The sequence below is a fragment of the Papilio machaon genome, chromosome 5 (assembly GCF_912999745.1).
Source record: "Papilio machaon chromosome 5, ilPapMach1.1, whole genome shotgun sequence".
Classification (NCBI taxonomy): domain Eukaryota; kingdom Metazoa; phylum Arthropoda; class Insecta; order Lepidoptera; family Papilionidae; genus Papilio; species Papilio machaon.
In genome coordinates this window covers 6,369,843-6,391,563 of record NC_059990.1, presented here as the reverse complement: position 1 = coordinate 6,391,563, position 21,721 = coordinate 6,369,843, and the positions used below count along the sequence as shown (strand labels likewise).

General features: G+C 30.5%; 2 protein-coding genes across 2 annotated transcripts; both read left to right on the top strand.

Moving 5' to 3' along the window:
• Window positions 1-3,946: 3,946 nt before the first annotated feature.
• On the top strand, window positions 3,947-12,311 carry LOC106713552 (protein yellow). The gene is made up of 4 exons (XM_014506376.2): window positions 3,947-3,988; window positions 5,752-5,981; window positions 10,254-10,442; window positions 10,550-12,311. Exons 2-4 carry the CDS (start codon window positions 5,759-5,761, stop codon window positions 11,665-11,667), a joined length of 1,530 nt encoding a protein of 509 aa, XP_014361862.2. The 5' UTR covers window positions 3,947-3,988; window positions 5,752-5,758; the 3' UTR covers window positions 11,668-12,311.
• Window positions 12,312-14,696: 2,385 nt separating this feature from the next.
• LOC106713527 (proton-coupled amino acid transporter-like protein pathetic) lies at window positions 14,697-21,226 on the top strand. Its single transcript, XM_014506341.2, has 8 exons — window positions 14,697-15,096; window positions 17,593-17,743; window positions 18,042-18,163; window positions 18,733-18,817; window positions 19,009-19,253; window positions 19,674-19,886; window positions 20,206-20,375; window positions 20,688-21,226. The coding sequence occupies exons 1-8, from the start codon at window positions 15,017-15,019 to the stop codon at window positions 20,936-20,938; spliced, it is 1,317 nt and encodes a 438-aa protein (XP_014361827.2). The 5' UTR covers window positions 14,697-15,016; the 3' UTR covers window positions 20,939-21,226.
• Window positions 21,227-21,721: the final 495 nt, after the last annotated feature.

Genomic DNA, 21,721 nt, shown 5'->3' with positions numbered 1-21,721 from the left:
CAATATATGGGAACTTGTCATAGAGGCGTTCTTACGTACTCTGTGATAGTTACTACTAGTCTATTACAATACGACGCTCCTCGTAAAATGGGAATGAAAACAAATTCATTGTTCAAGCGATAGATAAACAATTGGTGACGATGTTAATTTTTAATTTCTGGAAGTAAACATCATTTTCTATAAACTGTTCCGTAAAATAGGTGTTTCCCGTTTGGCTGATCGGTCTGCCGATTCAAAAACACCCTGTTAATACGAGTATATAATGAAGGAAACAATAAAATGTCATTAATCTCACCACGTTCGTCGAGATAAGCTTAGAATGTGTTAAAAAAAGTGTACTCTAAATGAATAGTATTTTAACTTATAACCCTTACATTCCAGTTAGGTATTTAGTGCTTTTCTGAAATAAATGTTTACGCAACTTACTAGTCAAATTACCAAAGAAACGTCACGTCTCATTTAGATTTATAAGTCGTAAGCTACGAGTTAACTCTTAATCCGGTGTATTAATGATTTTATTAAGGTTGACGGATTGGCTACTACTGTGTCGGTTTTTTTTTTTTTTTGATTAGATGTATCTAATCAAAAAAAAAATATAATGACATAAACTGGCGTATAAGAGAAAGATACATTCAGTTTCATAAGTATAAAGATAGGTAGAGATTACGGATTAGAATACATCTCGTATAACACATAGGTTAACAATAGCTATAATTCAAAATAAACATGTAAATAAATTATACCATCAATAAAATCAACAATTGTTAATATGATTCATACAAATCAGTTTTAGTAAACATAGGATTGGTGTCACTAACTTAGTAAATACATATAAATTTTTGGAGACTTTAGAGTAGAGAAACAAAAGGAGGTCAGAGTGGCAGAAACAAAAATAAAAGCTGAAATATACTACATATTTACATTGATAAATTTTTCTTTTTCAGTTTATTATAGAATTATACATACAGTTTAATCTAAAATGTATGAAATTAAAGGCTTAAAAATAAGACAACCGACATTTTTTAATAAAACAGTTAGTTCTTGTTCCGCTACTCTAATGATACTATTATTTAACGTAAATGACATTTGACGCCTTTTTTCTTTTTTCGCATTAGGACACCGCATTAGGCATCTTAAGGTAAAATATCATTGATTTACAAATTCCGTAGTCATTACCCTTGAGTATAATGTTACGAGTACATGGTGTGCATACGCCAAGAAAGCCACAAAAACCACGACTTAGGGTCCGTTCATACAAACCGGGGCAAAGAGTAGAGTAGATTTTTATAAATAAAATTGAGCTTTATACAATTGAAACAAGATTTTGTTTTACTTTTTTATCAAGATCAAGCATAAAAAAGACGTGAAAATTAAAATGAAACTTTTTGTAATTCTTACAAAGCTCAATTTTATTTGCGATTAAAATCTGCGCTGCTCTCTGCCCCGGTCTGTGAACGGACCCTTAGTTGATAAATGTATCTACGTGTTATTTTGTTTATGCTCTTTTCAATTTATAATTAATGAAATGAACACATAATTTTAGTTAAAGCGTCGTTAGTGGAAATCCTCAGTAATAATGTTCTCAATTCTACAAATCGCAACACAAGTTTATACTTATAACATCCATTTTAGTTTTAATTTCTTTCTATTTTTTTCTTTATTTAACAAACTATTCAGTATAAAGTTCATTCCCCTATTCATAAAAAGTTTGAGTCAGAATCAAAATGAATACAAAAATTCTATAACCCTACTTCTATATGGCAAACGATTGCTTAACTCTTTTGTTATATTTTTCCGCTAAATTCAAATAATTACTCAGCAAAAGTAATTGTTATTATACCTTTTGTTTACAGAAACTTACGTAAATGTTTCCTTGTTTTTTTTTAAATATTAGATATTGGGTCATTATCTAATAATAAAAATAAAACAATTTACCTATTATGATTTTACAATAAAATGAAACTAAGAATTCCCCAAAACCGTCTTCAGTTGGAATGAGGATAATGATGTTGGGGTGATATTTCAAAAAATTTAGTTAGCTCCCACATTTAGAGTAGTTAATTGATCACTAAGTGGGATTTTAAGTGTAGTTTTCTTGTAGTTAATCCATTCAAGGGAAAATTTGTGGCTGAGCGTCAAAGCTTAGCCTTCCTCTAGCTTTTTAACTACTTTTTAAATTTTGTTTTGAAGAGGTTTCTATTAGTATTTATTTTAAAGTATCTAAAAATTACTTTGTTTCAATTAGCAAGAATTTCACAAAACAAAACAAAAATGTTTTAGAGCATAAATAATTTCATTAATATTGTAATATTTTATAGTTTCTGTTTAAGGAAACAAAAATACAAAAGTTTAAATTTTTATTTACATCTCAATGTACATAGTGTATAAAATGTTTTATACAAAAAATAAAGGTGTGTTTTAAATTATCGTCAAAAAACTCAGTTGCCAGATGATAACTTAGAATATCGAACATTAGAACAATCTAGGATAACAATTTGATTAAATACAATAGAAAAACAGTACGTATGTTATTGTTTTCAGTTATTTAGAGGTAAGCTATTATAGGTTAGTCCTATCATAACTTTACACTAGAACGCACGGTTTTATTATTAAAAAAGACTTGTGACATACCGTTTACTGATTGAGAATGATTAACCTAGTATTATAACATTTCATTATAACATTTATTATAGTGGCATTATAAAAATCAAGAACCTCCTGCGTCTATTTAACGCTTTTCAACCCTACGTTAGAATGACCCAGTAATTTCTCCACAGTATACTCGTTAACTAGCGTGATCCAGTGCCAATTTAATTTCTAAACACTACTTAGCTGTGAACTACGCACTGTTTTCAAGGTTACGCATTATTGGAACGTAACGTGAAACGTGTTCTTCTAAGACTTTTTTACGGAACGGGATTATGATTTTTATTAAAACATTCCAGTTTCCATAATTAAGTGAGTTTTCTGTTTTGTATTTTTATTTAAGTGTATTGTAATTAATGAAACGGTTTTTAATAATAAAAATTTGCAAACATGATATGTAAAATAGGATCAAAATCACTCAAAGTGGCGGAGAAATTTTTGCAAGATCGCATCAAAAATGAAGCGATTCCCAGGATTTTTTTAAGCGATTTAGCAACCGACTTTTAAAACCTAAACTGGCCCTGGATATCATTGCTGAAACTTTGAATGGCCAAAGGGATCGATGAGCCCTAGAATGACAACCTATACAGGTCCTTGCAGCGTAGGTGGGTCACAAAACCGGTCAATGATCTGTTCCTATCTCTGTGTCGGTCCTAAGTCTAAGTTCAGCATATCGCGACATAAACTAAAGAAGTAGATTTTTTTTTTTAATTTTGATCGTTTCATATTTCCCGAAATTAAGCACAAAATGTTGCAAAATTAATAAAATCAGATTTTTTATACATGCAGATATGCTAACTAGTTTAACTTAGATTTATAGATTGGACAATCAAAATGCGGGCCTTTATGTAACGTTTTTGAAAATGTTTCTCACATAAAACTTTTAGACAGTACCATTTTAATTTTTTTATATTTTTTTACATTTCATTTAATTTAACTTATATAAAATTGTATAGTATTCTCTCAATGGAAATGTATTATATACGACTGATTTTTAAATATATGTAAATTGACAAAATAAATAACATCAAAGGACTCGTTAAATACTGACATTCAAAACTAAGTCAGAAGCTTAAACCTAGGATAAGATTCCAAATATAAATTCAAAGATGTTTTAAATAAACATTAATAAATATAAACATAAAGTAAATAGAAGCATCTTCACGCACGGAAATTGTGAGAAATATCTAAACCTATCTATGCAATGCTTAACTCTACAACAATTTCTTCTGTGTTTGCTAGTTGGGGAAATCGCGGTAAGGTTTTATATAGTCGGGGGTAAGTCGCTGGAAGTTAGTCTTAACCGAACTGCCGCAGTGAACATTAACGGCACTGGTACACCGTACGTAATCAGTTATTAACCACACATTAACATATAAGATTTCAATCATTTTATTGTGCGTTTACAACAGATACTGTTAACGTAACATTACTATCGTTTGTTTTGGTTTGAGAAATGAGAGTGAATTGTCCGACATATAGAGAGTAGTTAGATTTAAAAACTAAACATTACTTAGAAATAATAATCTTCTAATAAATAATAACAATTTCGGTAATTAAATAAACAAATTTATAGATTCATAAGAAAAAAATTAGGAGATAAAGTTGTGGTCGTGCTATCGATGTGTTTTTTTACTTAATTTTGAACTATAAAATTTATAAAGCCGAGTTGAAATATAATTTCAAAAAATTTCCTTTCGATATAAATTGCATATTATTTGTTGTTATTAAGGCTAGTATGTACTTACTGTGACACACATTTCTAATGGCAAACTGTCGGTACCAACGTTGCTATAATTAAGTGCGCCAACTTCTAGACTTGATTTATGGCCTAACTCGGATATCGCCAATCTAGATCATTTGGAGTACTTTATAAAACAGTAAATTTTCTAATGTAATGATACTTACAATTTTCTGTAATCAATTTTTTTTTTTATTTTCAAAAGTGTTTTTGTTTGAATGTTTTTGCGTTTTCGTATTGTATTCGTACATTTTAAAACCTAAAACATTCGTGGTTTTTTTCCTAAAATAATTTTCGTAAGAAACGGTACTCTTACGACGATTAAATCAAATCGATTTAATTACGATATAAAAGGCTAATCTTCGTGAGGTGAGGTTTTTTGCGAATTTCTATGTTAATGTTTGATATTTTTTTGAGTTTACCTTTTTCGTATTTATTGTTTTAGGTGTAGAATTACCTTTATGTTAAAAAGTCATCATTTAATGTTTAAATAATATTACATTAAAATTAAAAAAGATTTTCCTTATTGTCAAAAATTTGTGTAAAAACTTAGTGAAAAACAATTATAGGCCGAAACCGCTTAATTTTTATTTCGACCTATAAACATAAAACGGGTTTTGATAAATTCTTGCATGACCAGTTCTGACTAAAATCATTCAAAAATTTAAGTGCAAAAACAATGCAATTAAAAAACCAAAAAAACATACAACATTTAGTAGTTCACCTTTTTGACTTTCCCTAGTAGCGCGTTGACCGTAAGGTATCAGGTTAAGTGAAACAATGGCTATTTGGTGGCTGTCTCGGTTTCGAAACAAATACATTTTTAAGAAAAATTTCGATATTATAATTTATTAAACAAAAATCGCTTTCTAAAACATAGATGTCGATCTAAATGTACGTAAAATTTTGAATTAATCTAACGTTATTAAAAATAACAGTATCGAGCTCAAGCTTGTAGTTAACTCATACTTATCTCCTTTTTTTAAACTCAATTCAGATCGCCGGAAAATCGTTATACTAATTAGTAAAATATCAACATTTAAGTAACGAAACAGTTGAGATTTCGTTCCATTAGCTTGCTTTTACCGTATATAATTACCAACAAAAAAGTAAAGGTATTGCATATATCAAAATTCGAATAGTCACAGTTTCTTTTAAGCCGACCTTCGATTGTCCTATTTAGTTTAAACGTTGACCTACCAAAAATTACAATTTCTATGCCAAACCAAAAAACCCGAAATTAAGTTTATTTGCTCTAGTTTTTTTAATAGGCATTCAAAATATTTTAATAAGACAATTATTAAATACCTCAAAATTACAATGGAATTCTTAATACGACTAACAATTACATTTTTCTGTCCTAGATTAAAAATGCTGACGAAACTTTTATTCTTGGGCTTGGTGGCCTACGCGTCCGCGGCTGTGAAGCTGCAAGAGGTGTTTTCATGGAATGCAATGGATTGGAACTACCCGAATGAATATCTGAAACAAGAAGCTATTTTATCGGGTGCTTTGATACGAGAAAACGCCCTTCCAGTTGGTATTGAACGATGGAAGAATAAGCTATTCGTCAGTGTACCGCGTTGGCGACCTGGTATGTATCTACAGGATGTACAATACTCATTATTTTGTTCGTGGTTTTAGGAAGCCGATTTTTTTTACTTAAGTTTGTTTACTATCTGAGTCATTTTATTTAATAATTTATTACACATTCAAAGCAATTAGTTTCGTAAAAATTGAAATGAAAAAGTTGATAATGAACACATACCTCAGATTTATCTTTCATCTCATTAAAGAAATCAGGTTTCTTAACCTTATCAAGGTTTTAAATATTGGAAATTTATTTTTTTTATTGAAAAAATTGTTTTTTTTTTTAAAGAGATCTTTATATACTATCTTCTCGAAGCAATAAAAATAGTTAAACGGCATTAATGATAAAAAAATATAACAGATCCTACGGCTATGCGATGTTTTTAACAGTAATGGTAAATCCATATTCTTTTTACCCGACTAACTTTAAAGGGTCTTCCTCGGGAGCTCTTTCGCGTGTATGTGTGTTTTTTGTGTTATATTAATTCTTTTCTAACGTCCTATAGTTCAAAAGACTGTACCGATTCTGCTAAGTTAAATGTCATTTGATTGGTATTTTTTTACTGCGTGTCAATATTAGTGAGATCTCATTGTTTTAAATTAGCAAATAGTGAATTTAATTTTATTACGACAATGAAATAAAATGAATAACGCTTCATTTAATCAACAAAAAATCTAGTAAAATTAAATGCATCCATTAAAAGATTAAAACCAAGTAAAATATTGGTGTTTAACCAATTAAAAATTAATTAAAATGTCTTTAAGGACAAATGTGAAATGTTTCATATCGATAATTGATCATTAATTTTTTTTTCATTATAAATCATAATTCAAACAAATATTTTCAAAACAAATAAGTCATGACGTTAACTATATATAATATGAACTGGTTAAATAATTAAAAAAAGAGTTTATTATTTTCGAACGTAAAATGAAAAATTCACAATTATTCATCGTTTTAACAATATGACTCATTTATTTATCGTTTCATTAGCCGAAAATACAACGAAATCAAGTAAATTTGTAAAAAAAACATCGAGAGTTCAGGACAACTTCTTAATGATAATTGTTGGTTATTCGTAGCCTTGTAAAACTTATTTACCAAGATCAAAACACTAAAACATTAATCCATTTCCAAAATATTTCACAATCCATATCAGGTATTTTGTCAGCTTCATCGCTTTCATTTCGAAAAAAAAATGGTGCCTCTAGAAAGAGAAAGTATACAGAGCCAACCATATATTAAATTGAAATGTGGGTGCATAATAAGACTTCCGATTACAAAACACTTTTCGAATACTTAAAATTTTTGATATAACTAGTTCAATTTAAAGACCATAACATCAAAGCTTCTGCGTAATTTTACCCTAATAAGCGTTTTTAGGTAGAACAGTGTTCTTAGAATCGTTGACCTATGAAGAGAAAAGTTTGTATCATAACGTGAAGGTTTAGTAACGTAAGATGGTCCTAAATAAAAGAACCTACGAACAAGTAAGTTTACGGCAACGGCAACTGCAGTTCCTTTGTTTTTTGTCCATGGGCGTCGATGATCACCTCGGTGTCATAGCTTCTCATTTACCTCCTTCTCATAAATTGTTTAAACTTTCGTGAAACATAATAATAAATTAATTAAGTACGACTTAAACTCACGTATCGTCCGGTGACCGCACCGACTAGTTTCTGGACCCCCCAAAGTTTTCCTTCTCTTATTAAAAAAAAACCAAAGTGTGGCCTTCTATAGATTCTTGGAGCAAGAGCTTTCAACGAAGTCAATTATGAAATAATAATCCTATATGTTAGTGAGACGTGAAATATAAACGAGACCTAATACATGTAAAAATAAATTTCAGCACGAATACATTAAATTAATACATATAAGCTTTTTCTCAATGTTTCTGATTGTATTTTCAGATACTATTCATATAACTATCAATAAGTAAGTACTACTTCTAACTATCAATAATAAGTACTATCAATAAGTTTAGATTCAATTTTATAATTTTAAATGTAGGATGCAGAAAATAAATCTTTTACACATTATTGTTTATTAAAATTGCACAAGAAATTGGCATTGAAATTCTTTTTCATTGTTCTTAATTGTTCGACTTTCAGTTATTTTTTTAACTAGGCGGTGTTTTTTAACGTAATTGAACTCATGCATAACGGTCCATTAAATAGAGTCAATAAATATTGTTAAAATATTTTAGTTTTCAATAAACAAGACCGAACACAGAATGTTTTCAATAAAAGTAAAAATGTTACCACTGTTGTAATACTCATGCAAAAACATATCATTTCTCTCATTCTTTATAAAACAAAGAAAAACAACGGTACGTTTTATGCAGCTGTTTGGGCAGTGGAAACGGTCGGACAATTCACGCTAGAGTTTAACTCGCTCTTGTAATAGTAACTTTACATCACTGTATTTTATTCATTAAGAAAAACTGATTCGCTGTTACAAACATTATTGTGCCACACCCTGTTTGTGCGTATAAATCAAACCAGTTGCAGGATACTGATTTTCCGATGCACGTAATTAGTGCATAAGTATAAACATTTTATAATACGCGTGATGAAACATCGGTGAATTTTTTTAGAAATCATGATATTGAAATTAATAGGGCAACGCCCTCTTTTCAGTCACTGTCTGGTCTTTTACGCAACTGTTTAACATAACAATGTTACGGCGATGAAATGTGTTGAGTTACGCTTCAGATTTTTTGCTCTCTCCATAGCAACAGAATTTTATGGAACTCATAACACGCTGTTAGCCAGATGTATTACATACATACAAGATTTGACTATATTCACTTTTATATTTTTGGACACAAAAATTCTTCAAGGTTGCAAACGAATTCGCCTAAATAGCGAAGTGACCGTTTATATATACGATCAAATAATCGATTTTTGGATAAAATAGGTATAACATTATAAATGCGAATGTTTAGATGGATGGATGGATGGATGTTTGTTTGAAAGTATCTCTGGAACGGCTCAACGGATCTTAAAGATATTTTGCACAGATGTAGAACATGGTCTGAAAGTATACATAGCCTATTTATTAAGTGTTTTTTAATCCAATGCTTACGGAGTTTGCCTCAAGCTGTTTTGAAAACTAAACAACATATTATTAAATAAATAGTGACGGTTTCAAAATTAAAAAACATATCATTTCTCTCATTCTTTATAAAACAAAGAAAAACAACGGTACGTTTTATGCAGCTGTTTGGGCAGTGGAAACGGTCGGCGATTTAAAACGGAAGAAGGCAGTCTATGTGCGGTCTATTTCCCTCCAAAATTTGTATTTAAATCACTTTTAAAATTCAAATTACATCACAACAAAGATAAACAATACCTTTTAAAATCGAAATAAATAATTAATTCAACACTTTTGTGTCTAGTTTTTGATTTTGAGACCTAACGTCGTGGGTATTTTGTTTCATAATTAAAACGGTAATGTTTAATTTTAATAAAAACAGTGACATTTACACTTAAGTGAACTAAATAACATTTAAGTTTAAGAGTAAACATAATTTTAAAATTATTATTAATTAACACATAATAAAATTATCATACAATAATAATTACGTATACCGATAAAGATCTAATTATGATACTACTGGTGATTTTTTTAATAACTAAACGTAATCTGTTCCATGATTTACCTGATCGGATAGTTTTACATATAACGGATTTTTATAGCAATTTTTGAAAGTGGAAAGTTTAAAAAATTTATAATTATGTATTAGTATAAATCAGTACTCACATATTTAGTTTCCAAATTCTTTTCAAGGTAAAGAACCAATAAGATTATTTTGAATTATTTTAAAGAAGTAACTCAAAGTAAAGTAATTACACCTGAGTTAATACTATGAATAAATACAAAGACAATAAAATATTAACATTTTAGCAACCTGATACTAGCAATGTCAACACATGTCGCATTTAATATAGCCACGAAATTAATATTACAAATACAACATACAGTAATAAATCCAAATCATGATCAGTTTTACGTAAAAAAAGATAGTTTTCGTTTTAAATTTACTTAAAAATATGGAAACTTTGTAGGTCTCTTTTAAATTTAGTTATACTGTAAATAAAGAAATTAGCATCAGAATATTATTTTGTATATAAATGGCAGTCAATCAAGATTGCAGGAATTGAAGTTAAATTTATCATAGGATTTCTTTTCCCAATAAAATTTATGTGAATTCAGAAAGCACAAAGATGTTTTTATTAATCTTTATTAATCACTAGTATTTACTGGTTTCAGGTATTCCCGCCACTTTGAACTACATACCACTCGACGCGCCCCATGAATCTTCCCCTAAACTAACACCTTACCCCAGTTTCGAAGAGAACGAAGTAGGCAACTGTGACACCGGACTCAACACAGTGTACCGAATTAAGGCCGATAAATGCGACAGACTCTGGGTATTAGACGTTGGAACTTATGGATATGGTGAGAATACGTTTTATTTTTTTCCGCTTTTTATTTTAATCAATTTGGAATGTTGTACAATGTTTATAAGTATAATTTTACAATATTTTTTCAATTATTTGTTTCAGATCCTAATGTGACCAACGTATGTCCTTACACACTGAATGTGTACGATCTCAATACGAATACCCGCATTCGGAAATATGTTTTCCGTCCAGAAGATATCGTTGCCTCTACTTTTATCGCTAACATCGCCTTAGACGAAGGACCAACCTGTGATGACACCTTCGCATATTTCTCTGATGAGTTAGGATACGGACTCATTGTTTATTCCTGGGAACAAAACAAATCTTGGAGATTCAGCCATAGCTACTTCATGCCTGACCCATTGGTTGGTGATTTCAACATCGCAGGTCTTAACTTCCAATGGGGCGCGGAGGGTATCTTCGGTATAACTACATCTCCTCCTGGGGCAGACGGTTTTAGAACCCTTTACTTCAGCCCGCTGTCAAGTCATACAGAATTTGCTGTCTCTACCCGTATTCTTAGAGATGAATCTATGGTAAAAGCAGCAAAATTCAATGATTTCAAAGTGGTAGGAAACAGGGGACCAAATGGACATACCACTTCCAAGGTAATGAGCGATACGGGAGTACAATTATACAATTTGATCGATCAAAACGCTATCGGTTGCTGGAGCTCGTCCTTACCTTTGAAACCAGAAAATACTGCGATAGCAGATAAAGATGATGTAGGCCTCGTCTTCCCCTGTGATGTTAAAATAGACGACGACAAAAACGTTTGGGTACTTTCCGACCGCATGCCGGTGTTTTTGGAAGCTGAATTAGACTACAGTGATATTAATTTCAGAATCTTTACTTCCCCTCTTTCCAATATGATTGAAGGTACTGTATGTGAACCACCTTCATTTGCTATTTCCACACCTTTACCCTCACAATCACTGGCTCCATCTATTCCGGAAACTTCGTTATACGGCCTCTCAGTGAATTATCCTTCGCGATCATACTTCCCTTCGGTTTCTTTAAATGGTCAACGTCTAAGATCATATAGCCGAACCATACCCGATCAATCATACGACGACAGACGTTTTATCGATTTACATCGTGGGTCGTATCCGCTGACTGTGTCCACCAGATCAAGCACAAACGATCCATTCACCTTTGACAAATCGCCATGGTGGATCAGATCTACTGTTCAAGGACGTGTTAACGGTCGACAATATTGAAATAAATAACTTTATATAGCATAATTGTATGGTAGTATATTGAAAAATATAATTTTACACATACATGTTATTTTTTACATTTAGTACATACGCAATGAGATCAAATAGTACTAAAAGTACTTTAATAGGAAATGTATACTATTATGTTGTAGTGTTGAATTTTTTTAATTGCTTTTTTTTATTCTATTAAATTTGGTCTATATTTTTCTTGTATGTATGAGGATGTGTAAACCGTCATTTGTGTATTAGTGCGATTGTGTGTGATTGCATGTCAACGTGTATGATTTGGAAAAACCTTAAATCTGTGAATCTGTTTATAAGCAAATGTGATTGTGTGAGTGGTTTCTTACGCACGTAGAAATGTAGTTGAGTATGTTGTTTAAAAGCTAGAATATAAATTGTATAAAAAGTGTTAATGGTTGTTATTTCAATTTTTTTTAAATATATGAACAATTAGAATTTTGCAACGGCAAACCGTAAAGCCTCAGCAAATTGCATATCGAACGAATTCATTCACAACGTGCTGTGTTATTTTTCGTAAAGGTGACACTGTTTTCAGTGTCAGCTGCCAGTTCGCGATTCGTTATTAAATGCAAAGAAAAAAAACATCTAAAAAATGTGAATACTAATAAATCCTTTACAATTTGTTGAAATATAAACAAAATATAACACGTTAATTTTTAAACGCACTCGTTTGATATTCAACATATCGAGTCTTTATGATTTTCCAGAGCAAATTACAACTGGCGGAGTACACTTTGCTAGTTATATATAATATATAAATCTAAGTTTGTTAATGTTTTAACATACCTCTCTATCATGTCTTCTCGTTGTAGTTTTATTAAACAACATACGTCTACTTCTAAGCACCAATTATTGATAATTTTTGTTTTTACTTTTCTAATAAATTTGTTCAAGCAATGTGATATTTTTATTCAAACCTTTTAAACATAGACCTATTATAATGACAACATAAAATTACATATTTATGTTAATTTCGCATAAGGAATAACAAAGAAAATCTGGAACGAAGACATCTATATCTTATTTTACGGTACGATGGATGGATGGATGTTTGTTACAAGGTATCTCCAGGAAGGCTGCAAGGATTTCGACAAAGTTGGGTTTTATATGTAGAACACATTCTAGAAGAACACAGTTTTTTTTTAATACAGCGTGGACGGAGTTGCGCGAGACAACTAGTTAAGAGTACATATCTAATCTATATATATAAAAGAAAGTCGTGTTAGTTACACTATTTAAAACTCAAGAACGGCTGAATCGATTTGACTGAAAATTGGTGGGCTGGTAGCTTAGAACCAGGAAACGGACATAGGATAATTTTTACCCCGTTTTCTATTTTTTTTATTCCGCGCGGACGGAGTCGCGGGTAAAAGCTAGTAGCTAACTAAAATTATTACACATATATCACATCTAGTTGTGATAATATGTGTCAATACAAGTTTCGCTACAATCGAAACATACTAATGCAAACAAGTTGTGACATTCTGCACCAACATTTTGTTGATTACGTTTGTCATAATTATGTTGAAATGGAAACCACGAATCTGTCAATTCATTGTGAAGCCATCAATCAACATCAATACGAAGTGCAATTAATTGAACACGAAATACATATCCTTCGTTTCGATTGTAAGCTTAAATTAAGTCAACAGAGGCATATCAAATTCCACACATGTCCACACAAAATGTGAGAAAAAAACAAAGTAATTGTTATAAAATTATGTGGAAAAAGTGGTGCGACATAAATATTTTGTAATTTACGAGTTTTAGCATAAATTATACTTTGTCTTTGGTTTAAGGTTCTGATTAAACTCATGAGCCGGTGAGAGTGACACTGTTATCGAAGTTTGTTTACAATATGTGTTGTTTGGCCAGTGGAAACCGACAGTAACGTTTATTTTTAAATTATAGTTCTAACACGATGTCTTACTTTTACTGCGGTTTCTTTTAACAACAAAGAATAGGTTATTTGAAACGTTGTATTTAAATAAATCGTTGTGGTTTCTTTATTACATATGGTTTTATTAATATTTATTTTTTATTTTATTTACAAAGTTGTATCGTAGTAACGTTGTTTATAGTATTTTAAATGTTTATTACTATTATTTTAAAAGTCCTAAGGTGTTTCGTTGTACTTGTATTTATAATTTTTAAACGTGCATGAGTTCAATCATAAATAAAAAAATAATATTCAACCAATGTTTATAGACAACCCAAATTAACACAGACTACATAGTAACCACCATATATATTTAAAAAAAAAAAAAACAAAAAGTGAAAATAATAAAATTATGGATTACGATAGTTTACGTAGGAGCCATCGAAATGATTACTGCTAATTAAGAATTTCAATTTAATTACAGTTAGTAGTAAAAACATAAGTAGTAACTGATATTACCGCGGTACAAATATGACATCTCTGTCTTTTCAAATAAGTGTGACAGAGATGGCCAGTGTTTTGCACAATGTGTATCGACAGTGAAAAATGCCGGTTGGTACAAGCAAGAAGAAATAAAACAGAAAATATTTTTAAATCTAATATTAATTCATAGACATAATAAGATCGTAGGATAATAATTTGAATAAAAAATTGAGATAATAATAATCATTGCCTACATCGTTTAAAGATTAATTATTTCAAACCGCTTACATTAGTTATTTTCAATGAATAAGACATTCATAAATACAAACATATTCCATAACCCGGGAAAATGTTACCACAATATAGGAGAAAAATAACAGCTTTCATTAACCGACTTCAAGAAAGTTTTCAAAGTTTACAGGCGTTTTATCTGTGTACACAAAAAACGCTAAGATTTACGATTTGATTTTCGTGATTCTTCATTAGTTTGATGTGGAATCGTTCCCGTTTAGTACCATTTTTTTTTTTTAAATTAAAAACTACCCCGTAGTTTTTGAGTTTGTAACATTAACTTTTGAGTGTATCGCATGTCAAGAAAAGATAAAGGCCTCATGTAAGCTAATACACCTTGTTTAGATTGTTTGCGTTTATAACAAAGCGGCATTCCGAAGCAAATAACACTTGAGCGTGATTTTCTTATCGTCATTATCTTAATACCTTAAGTTATATAAATTGTCATTATAATTTTCTCGCGGAAGGCTACCTCGGTGGAATGATCGTAAAGCGACGGTAATTACCTCTCGAAATATTCACGGATTTAATACATTCAGTACTTAAATGTTCTGCGCCGAAACGTTGATGACTCCAAGTAAATACTGTATTGTGAATAGCGGTGACAGATAGACGTTATTTTTGTTACCCTCATGTAAATGAATTCTGTTTACAAAAGTTTATAATTTAAAAATGTGTGACAATAAAACAGATGTTGATATTAAAACGGATTACAATCCATTTGAACATCGGAAAGTTGAAAAACCAAGTTCGTAAGTGTTTTGTTTTGTATTTTTTTTATTATATAATTGATTGAATGCATTCTTTATGCATGCATTTTGCATTATTTGAAATGGAATATTATATCAGCTACATTAGATTGTTTTCAAAAACAATATTCAAATAGATTTAAGATATAAAATATTCGAGAAAAACTAATATATGTACAAAAACAATATTTTATATAATATACAACGTCAATCTAAATAAATAGAAAACATATGTTTTATTATAAACACGATTTAATTTACTTAGTTGAAGCTGAAAAGAAACTATTAACTGTAACACACTGATAAAATTACTCAAATGAACAAAAAACAGGTATTAACTAATTACTTTTTATAGCTATAAATGTGTCGCGATAAGAAAATAATTTAGGCAATGTATCACACGAGAAATTGTTTAAAATTACATTGAGTTAATCCCTTAAATCCGTATCATTTATGGCTACCATAGAGATAGCATGGCATCAGAGATTTTTCATTATACGTCTAAACTAGTGATAAACGCCTACAACAACATCTGTTGCATAAATGGTTGATCCACTCGACCGGTGAAATACCACGACCACATAGAAGGCGGGTGTCCTTTTTTCCTTCCTACCCTATTTCTTATAAGAAGTGGATTTGACGGATGAAGTGTGACTAAGGAAGATAAATCTTTCTGTACGACCCCTCCACCATCGATTAAAAGTAAGCAACGTATCTGCAATATCGGATGTCTATAAACAGCGGTCGCTTCGCTATTTCGGAGTACTCAGGTGGCCGCTCGCTCGTTTGCAACCTTAAAATACAAAATGGCGTATTTAATGGAAATGTCCTTGACAACTTGTTTTCCTCTCTCAAAGTGCATATAATTAAAACATATATATTTAAATAAACTACACTTCTGTCAGTGTTGGTGCTGTTTTTGATAATCATTTAACATGAGACAAATATTAGATCCTTTATCTTTTAATAATGAAAATGTGGCAATTCTTTTTGCACTTGTTAAACCCTGATTGTGCATATCTGTCATAATTAATCAGTTCTAAATATTGTATTCAGAAATTCTTTAAAAAAACACAATACAATACGTTTCTCATGATAATAAAAAGTACACACATTATATTTACACAAAAACTTACGAAGTTTTTACGTTTAACAAAGAATAAGATTAAAATTCAATCCCAAAGTTGTCAGAAAAAAAATTGATTTAACATCCAAAGTGCTAACTTATCCAATATTTACAAAACAAAAGACGACCTTCACGCGTACACTGTAATTATTGCAAGCAAGAATGTTCAAAACAGGTATTTTCATTCGTTCGCATTTTTGAGCTTAAGTAATATGCAGTAATAATACAATATGAAATGAATTAAGAAAATAATTGCGGTATTTCAAGATAAGCATGACCTTCAGTAATTAAACACACGAAGGAGAGGAAACTGTTCCATTGTCCCTTAGTCTTACGCATAAGAGTCCCAAAAGTGGTCGCAGTTTAAAGCAAATTAGCGTGCCTAATTATTAAAATGTACTGAATAAATTTATCATTAACCAAAATGTTACAGATTAGAACTAACAACATAATTATCTAAGTATTTAAAAATTAATAGACAATATTAAGCGATTCCAATAGCAATAGTGATGTTGCACGAAACATTTAAAAACAACTTAGTTTACATTGTTTTATAATTTTTGCCCATGACTTCGTCCGCGCTAATTTAAAAAAATAAATTATTTGTATATATAGGTCGGTTGAGACGTTCCGAAGATACCTTCAAACATCCATACATTCGCATTTATAATATTTGTAAGATAACCAGAAATGTGATTTAGTTGTCGAATCAGAACTGAAATCCAACAATGTTTCCTATTTTATGACCTTACACAATATTCAAATGCATTATAATGTTTGTTTCTTACAACTTTATAGCTTGAATGAGGTCAAGGTTTGCCATTAGTTACCATGACTAAAACAAAAAATCTTTCACAATGCATAATGATGTATGAACTTGTCTTTATAAAATGTTTCAAAATACTTTGATAAATTTGTGTAGCATTGTTTACTTTGTAATTACCAAAGCTAAATTAAAATTAAATGCCACTTCTAAGATAATCTAAACGTTGGTTTCCACTGATAGATTAACATAACGGATATATTACTTACCAAGTTGTATTATTTGTATAAAAACATATTCTAATCTCAATTTTTTAAGGAAACCAAACTAGGGATAATGTTACTAATATTATAAATACAAAAGTTTGGATATTTGGTTGGATGTTTGGGAATCTATAGGTATCTACAGAACTGTTCAACGGATCTCGAATAAATGTAGAACATAGACTGGAAGTACACATAGGTTACTAATTAAGTTTCTTTAATTCCGCGCGGACGTAGCCGCGGGTGACAGCTAGCAATGAAATATCTGAAAAAAGTGAGCAACTTTTTTTTAAGTGAGCACTGTTTTGACTTATGATATTTTATGTATTATTTAAATCTTGTTTCAGAGATGTAAGATCGACTACAAATCTGATAAAAGCTTCTTTAGGTTCAGGACTTTTAGCAGGTCCTTTGGCGTTTGCGAATGCGGGATGGGGTGTCGGTATAGTCGGTACTTTAATTATTGGCATAATCTGTGGACACTGTGTCCACATACTGGTAAATAAAAATTTTAAATAATAATTATTATTATTATAAAATGTTGTATTTGGAAAGTTGTGACAGAAAATGTTTTATTTTGCCTTCAATTAAATTAGTACGCCAAATTGTTTTCAAACTTATGTTTTTTTATCTCTTTGATACTAACAGAATTATTCTTGTCCAAATTTTTAGCTCCCAGATTATGACTTATTATTTCAAATCATCTAACCTTGGGTTTACAGGCTATAAAATAATACAAAATCATATTTTCATCCCTTTCATGTATTTAGAAATATAAAACTAATAAATGTTTCAGGTAAAAACTTCACGGGGATGTTGCAAATTAGAAAAAAAGCCCTTACTCGGATACGCAGAAACAGCGAAAAGTGTATTTACAAATGGACCGAAAAAAATTAGATCTTATGCTAAATTCGCAAAGTAAGTAGATATTTTATAATACAGTTATTAAGTTACATTTTTTCATTTATTTTTAATAACAGTTTAAAAAGAACTAACGGGACCAACCAGCAATTAAATAGCGAGTTGTTCACGTATTGAAAGTGATATAACATAAACTTTGCATTTACAAAGAAAAGAGACTTTTTTACTGTACTTACAAGAGCGTAAAATGCGATCGTAATCAAATTAAAAAAAAGGATATTAAAATTTAAAATGTAAGTGTGATACATAAGATAAGAGAGAGGAATTAATTTTGTGTATTTACGATACCCAAGCGGTTTGGCAGCTTCCGAATTTGTTTTGTAAAATGAATACAGGACTATAATAAAAATGCAAGACATTAAAATATAACCTCTTCTCATGCAGATAATTATCATTCATATTAGAGAATAAATAATTTACTAAAAGCTTATAAAGAGCTTAATTGAATATGATGCGTATTTTAGAAATAGTTGTTTGTGTGTTAGAAATAACGTTTTTACCACGAAGTGATCAGAATATTCAAACGTCCTAAATTAACTCTATATCAAATCTTCTTATTGTTTCAGAATATTTAGTGAATTCGCTTTGGTCTCCACATATGTTGGTGTATGTTGTATTTACAGCGTACTCATATCAGATTCTATTAAGCAAGTAAGTGACTAAACCTAATCATTGAATAAATTAATTAATCAAAGAATTAATTAATTAATCAAAGAATTAATTAATTAATCAAAGAATTAATTGATTAATCAAAGAATTAATTAATTAATCAATGAATTAATCTTAATTAATTAATTAATCATTGATAATTGATATTAATTAATTTCTTTCTTCTGTTTTAGCTGATCGATAGATATGTTCCCTCTGTAATTTTACCAGTAGAATATTACTGCCTAATTATTTTAGGTCCTATATGCTTACTCTGTCAAGTAAGATATCTAAAATGGCTCGCAGTATTCTCATTCCTGGCTAATATATTCCTTATGTTGACATATTTGATCTGCTTGTATTACATCTTCGGTAGTGAAATCACTTTAGCCGATAAAAAGATAGCTGGCGATCCTTGGAGATTTCCAGCGTTTGTGTCGTAAGTAAAATAATTAGATATTATTGTTACCTTGTAGCAAAGTGTTGCTAGCTAGGCAAACATTTGGACACCTCACAAATATTTGCTCTCAGATTCGAAGCCACTATGTATATCTTATATTTGAACTGCCCATTTAATTACACTTGTGATAAAAAGCGAAAAGTTAGAAATAACTGTAGATAAAAAATATTGTCAAATACTTATGAATACTACTCTTCCTCTATTCGAGTCTTCTAGGAACGACGACATGCAGAAAAGGCATTATACCCTTTTCTTTATTAATTAATTGTCACCGTAACTGCTACCTTTTAACTTCTTGCAAATTTCTATAGGTAGTGTTCAAAATGTTTTTGAAATCAGATGACCTCTTGATCATTCGTTACCTTCTACATTTTATAAAAAATGCTCTTTATGTTTTAGTACCGTAATATTCGCAATGGAAGGCATCGGCGTGGTAATGCCTGTGGAGAACGCAATGAAGAAGCCCCAGCATTTCCTCGGCTGCCCGAGCGTGCTCGTCGTGGCAATGACCGCGATTGTATTTTTCTATAGCACTCTCGGCTTATTCGGATACTTTCGATACGGGGATGTTCTTAGAGGATCGATAACTTTAAATTTGCCTTTGGATGACTGGTAAATTTCACATTTACTAAAACCAAGTTAACTATACACAATTTATAGTTTCATTTTTAACAGATTACATAGTACTTTAGAATCCTTCTATGTAATTTTCCACATCTAAAAGTGATTTTCTAACATTTACATTGAATTAAAATATTGGATAGTTGTTTAAATTTTACAAAAATGACAACAATTAATAAAATACACGAAGCTTACCTATTCGTTAACAGAAGTGCTTTCTATTGGTGAATAAATGTTAAAAGCTACTCCATACTTCTTAAGTTTATCCAGAACAAACAAATAATCAAAACTAACAATTGTTATTTTTTAGGCCTGCAATTTGTGCCAAAGCCTTCATAGCTTTATCTATATTCTTCACCTATCCACTGCAGTTCTATGTTGTGTTTGATATTTTCAAAAAGCACACCGATCGGTACATCAAAGACGATTATCGCAACGTCACCGAGGTATTTGCCAGAATTGTCGGTGTTGGATTCTGTGGTAAGACAATTTACTTATCATAACTAAATCATAGGGCAATCAATCACATATACCTAAAACTTGTTTTCAATCACATATAAAAAGTTGTTTATAAAATAAGTTGTTTGATAACCAGTACGAGTATTTTTTATTTGTAAGACTGAGGAGATTTTGCCACAAATCGCCAAAATTACGGTTCGATAATAGAACCGTCAAGTATAATTATATTTTCTGATAAAACTAACTATGATGAATGTATATTTAAATGGATACAAAAATGGCGTATAATTTTATGATTGAAAACATGATACAATGTACTTATTTTTATTTCAGTTGGAATCGGCATTGCATTACCTTTACTGGAACAGATAATAAACATCGTTGGCGCTTGCTTCTATTCAATACTCGGCCTCATAATTCCAGCCACTTTAGAGACTGTCTTTCGATGGGAGAAGCTCGGCAAATTTAAATGGATCCTTTGGAAGAATCTGATAATTATAATATTCGGCTTCGGAACATTAATATCGGGTTGCACAGTCACCGTATTGGACATAATTGAAATATTAAACAAGAAAACTGTATAGAATTATTAAGAAACGAATCTCATAATATGGTATGGCGAATATTAAGCCTTTAAGATAATAATAAATTTAGCGTTACTTACAAAAGATAGACATTGTTGTTAAATCATGATTATGTTAAAACATAATTATGATTTCTGTGAACTTTCTAGACGCAGAAATTTATTTCCAGCTCACTATTACTATGGTTACTTTTATAATCACTAAGGAATTACGAACTACAGAATTTAATATAACTCAGTGAAATTTGCTTGTCCCTATTGTGAATATCTCCAATATTGTGAAGGCGTGAAAGATACTTGTTTTTTTTAACATAACTGATTATTTTGTAAGCGATAATTTATTTTAGATGCAAAGTTAATAAAATTATAATATAGTAAAGTTTGTTTCATTCCATATGATTAGGATTAACTTAGAAAATAAGCTTATTTTTTAACACTGGTAACAATGAACATCGCCATTGCCTTTTAAAAAATAAAATTGTTAGGTAGGCTCTTTGGTGAAATAATATGAAAAACCTTAAAACCTCTTTAGAGTAGCATTACAATTAGCAAGTAGCGTTGATTGCCAACCATCAGAAGGTGCAAATGGTACCTGGCAGTTTGTAATGTCGTCCGATGGCGCAACTCGATGGCTGAAATCGTTCCAAACAAATGTTCGGTGCTCTCTCCGTGGTAGTTGCGGTACTACCTAGGACTACTAGGGAACTAACGTCCTTCCGCAAATGCAATGTCGAGCTGATCAGTAAGAACAACCGATTAGCAACAACCGATTATTAACGAATAT

Excerpts from the sequence above, each read along its gene's own strand:
- LOC106713552 (XM_014506376.2), top strand. The coding sequence starts at position 5,759 with ATGCTGACGAAACTTTTATTCTTGGGCTTGGTGGCCTACGCGTCCGCG. Across the intron at positions 5,982-10,253 it reads TGTACCGCGTTGGCGACCTG|GTATTCCCGCCACTTTGAAC; the intron begins GTATGTATCTAC and ends TACTGGTTTCAG. Across the intron at positions 10,443-10,549 it reads CGTTGGAACTTATGGATATG|ATCCTAATGTGACCAACGTA; the intron begins GTGAGAATACGT and ends TATTTGTTTCAG.
- LOC106713527 (XM_014506341.2), top strand. The coding sequence starts at position 15,017 with ATGTGTGACAATAAAACAGATGTTGATATTAAAACGGATTACAATCCA. Across the intron at positions 18,818-19,008 it reads TATCAGATTCTATTAAGCAA|CTGATCGATAGATATGTTCC; the intron begins GTAAGTGACTAA and ends CTTCTGTTTTAG. Across the intron at positions 20,376-20,687 it reads TGTCGGTGTTGGATTCTGTG|TTGGAATCGGCATTGCATTA; the intron begins GTAAGACAATTT and ends TTTTTATTTCAG.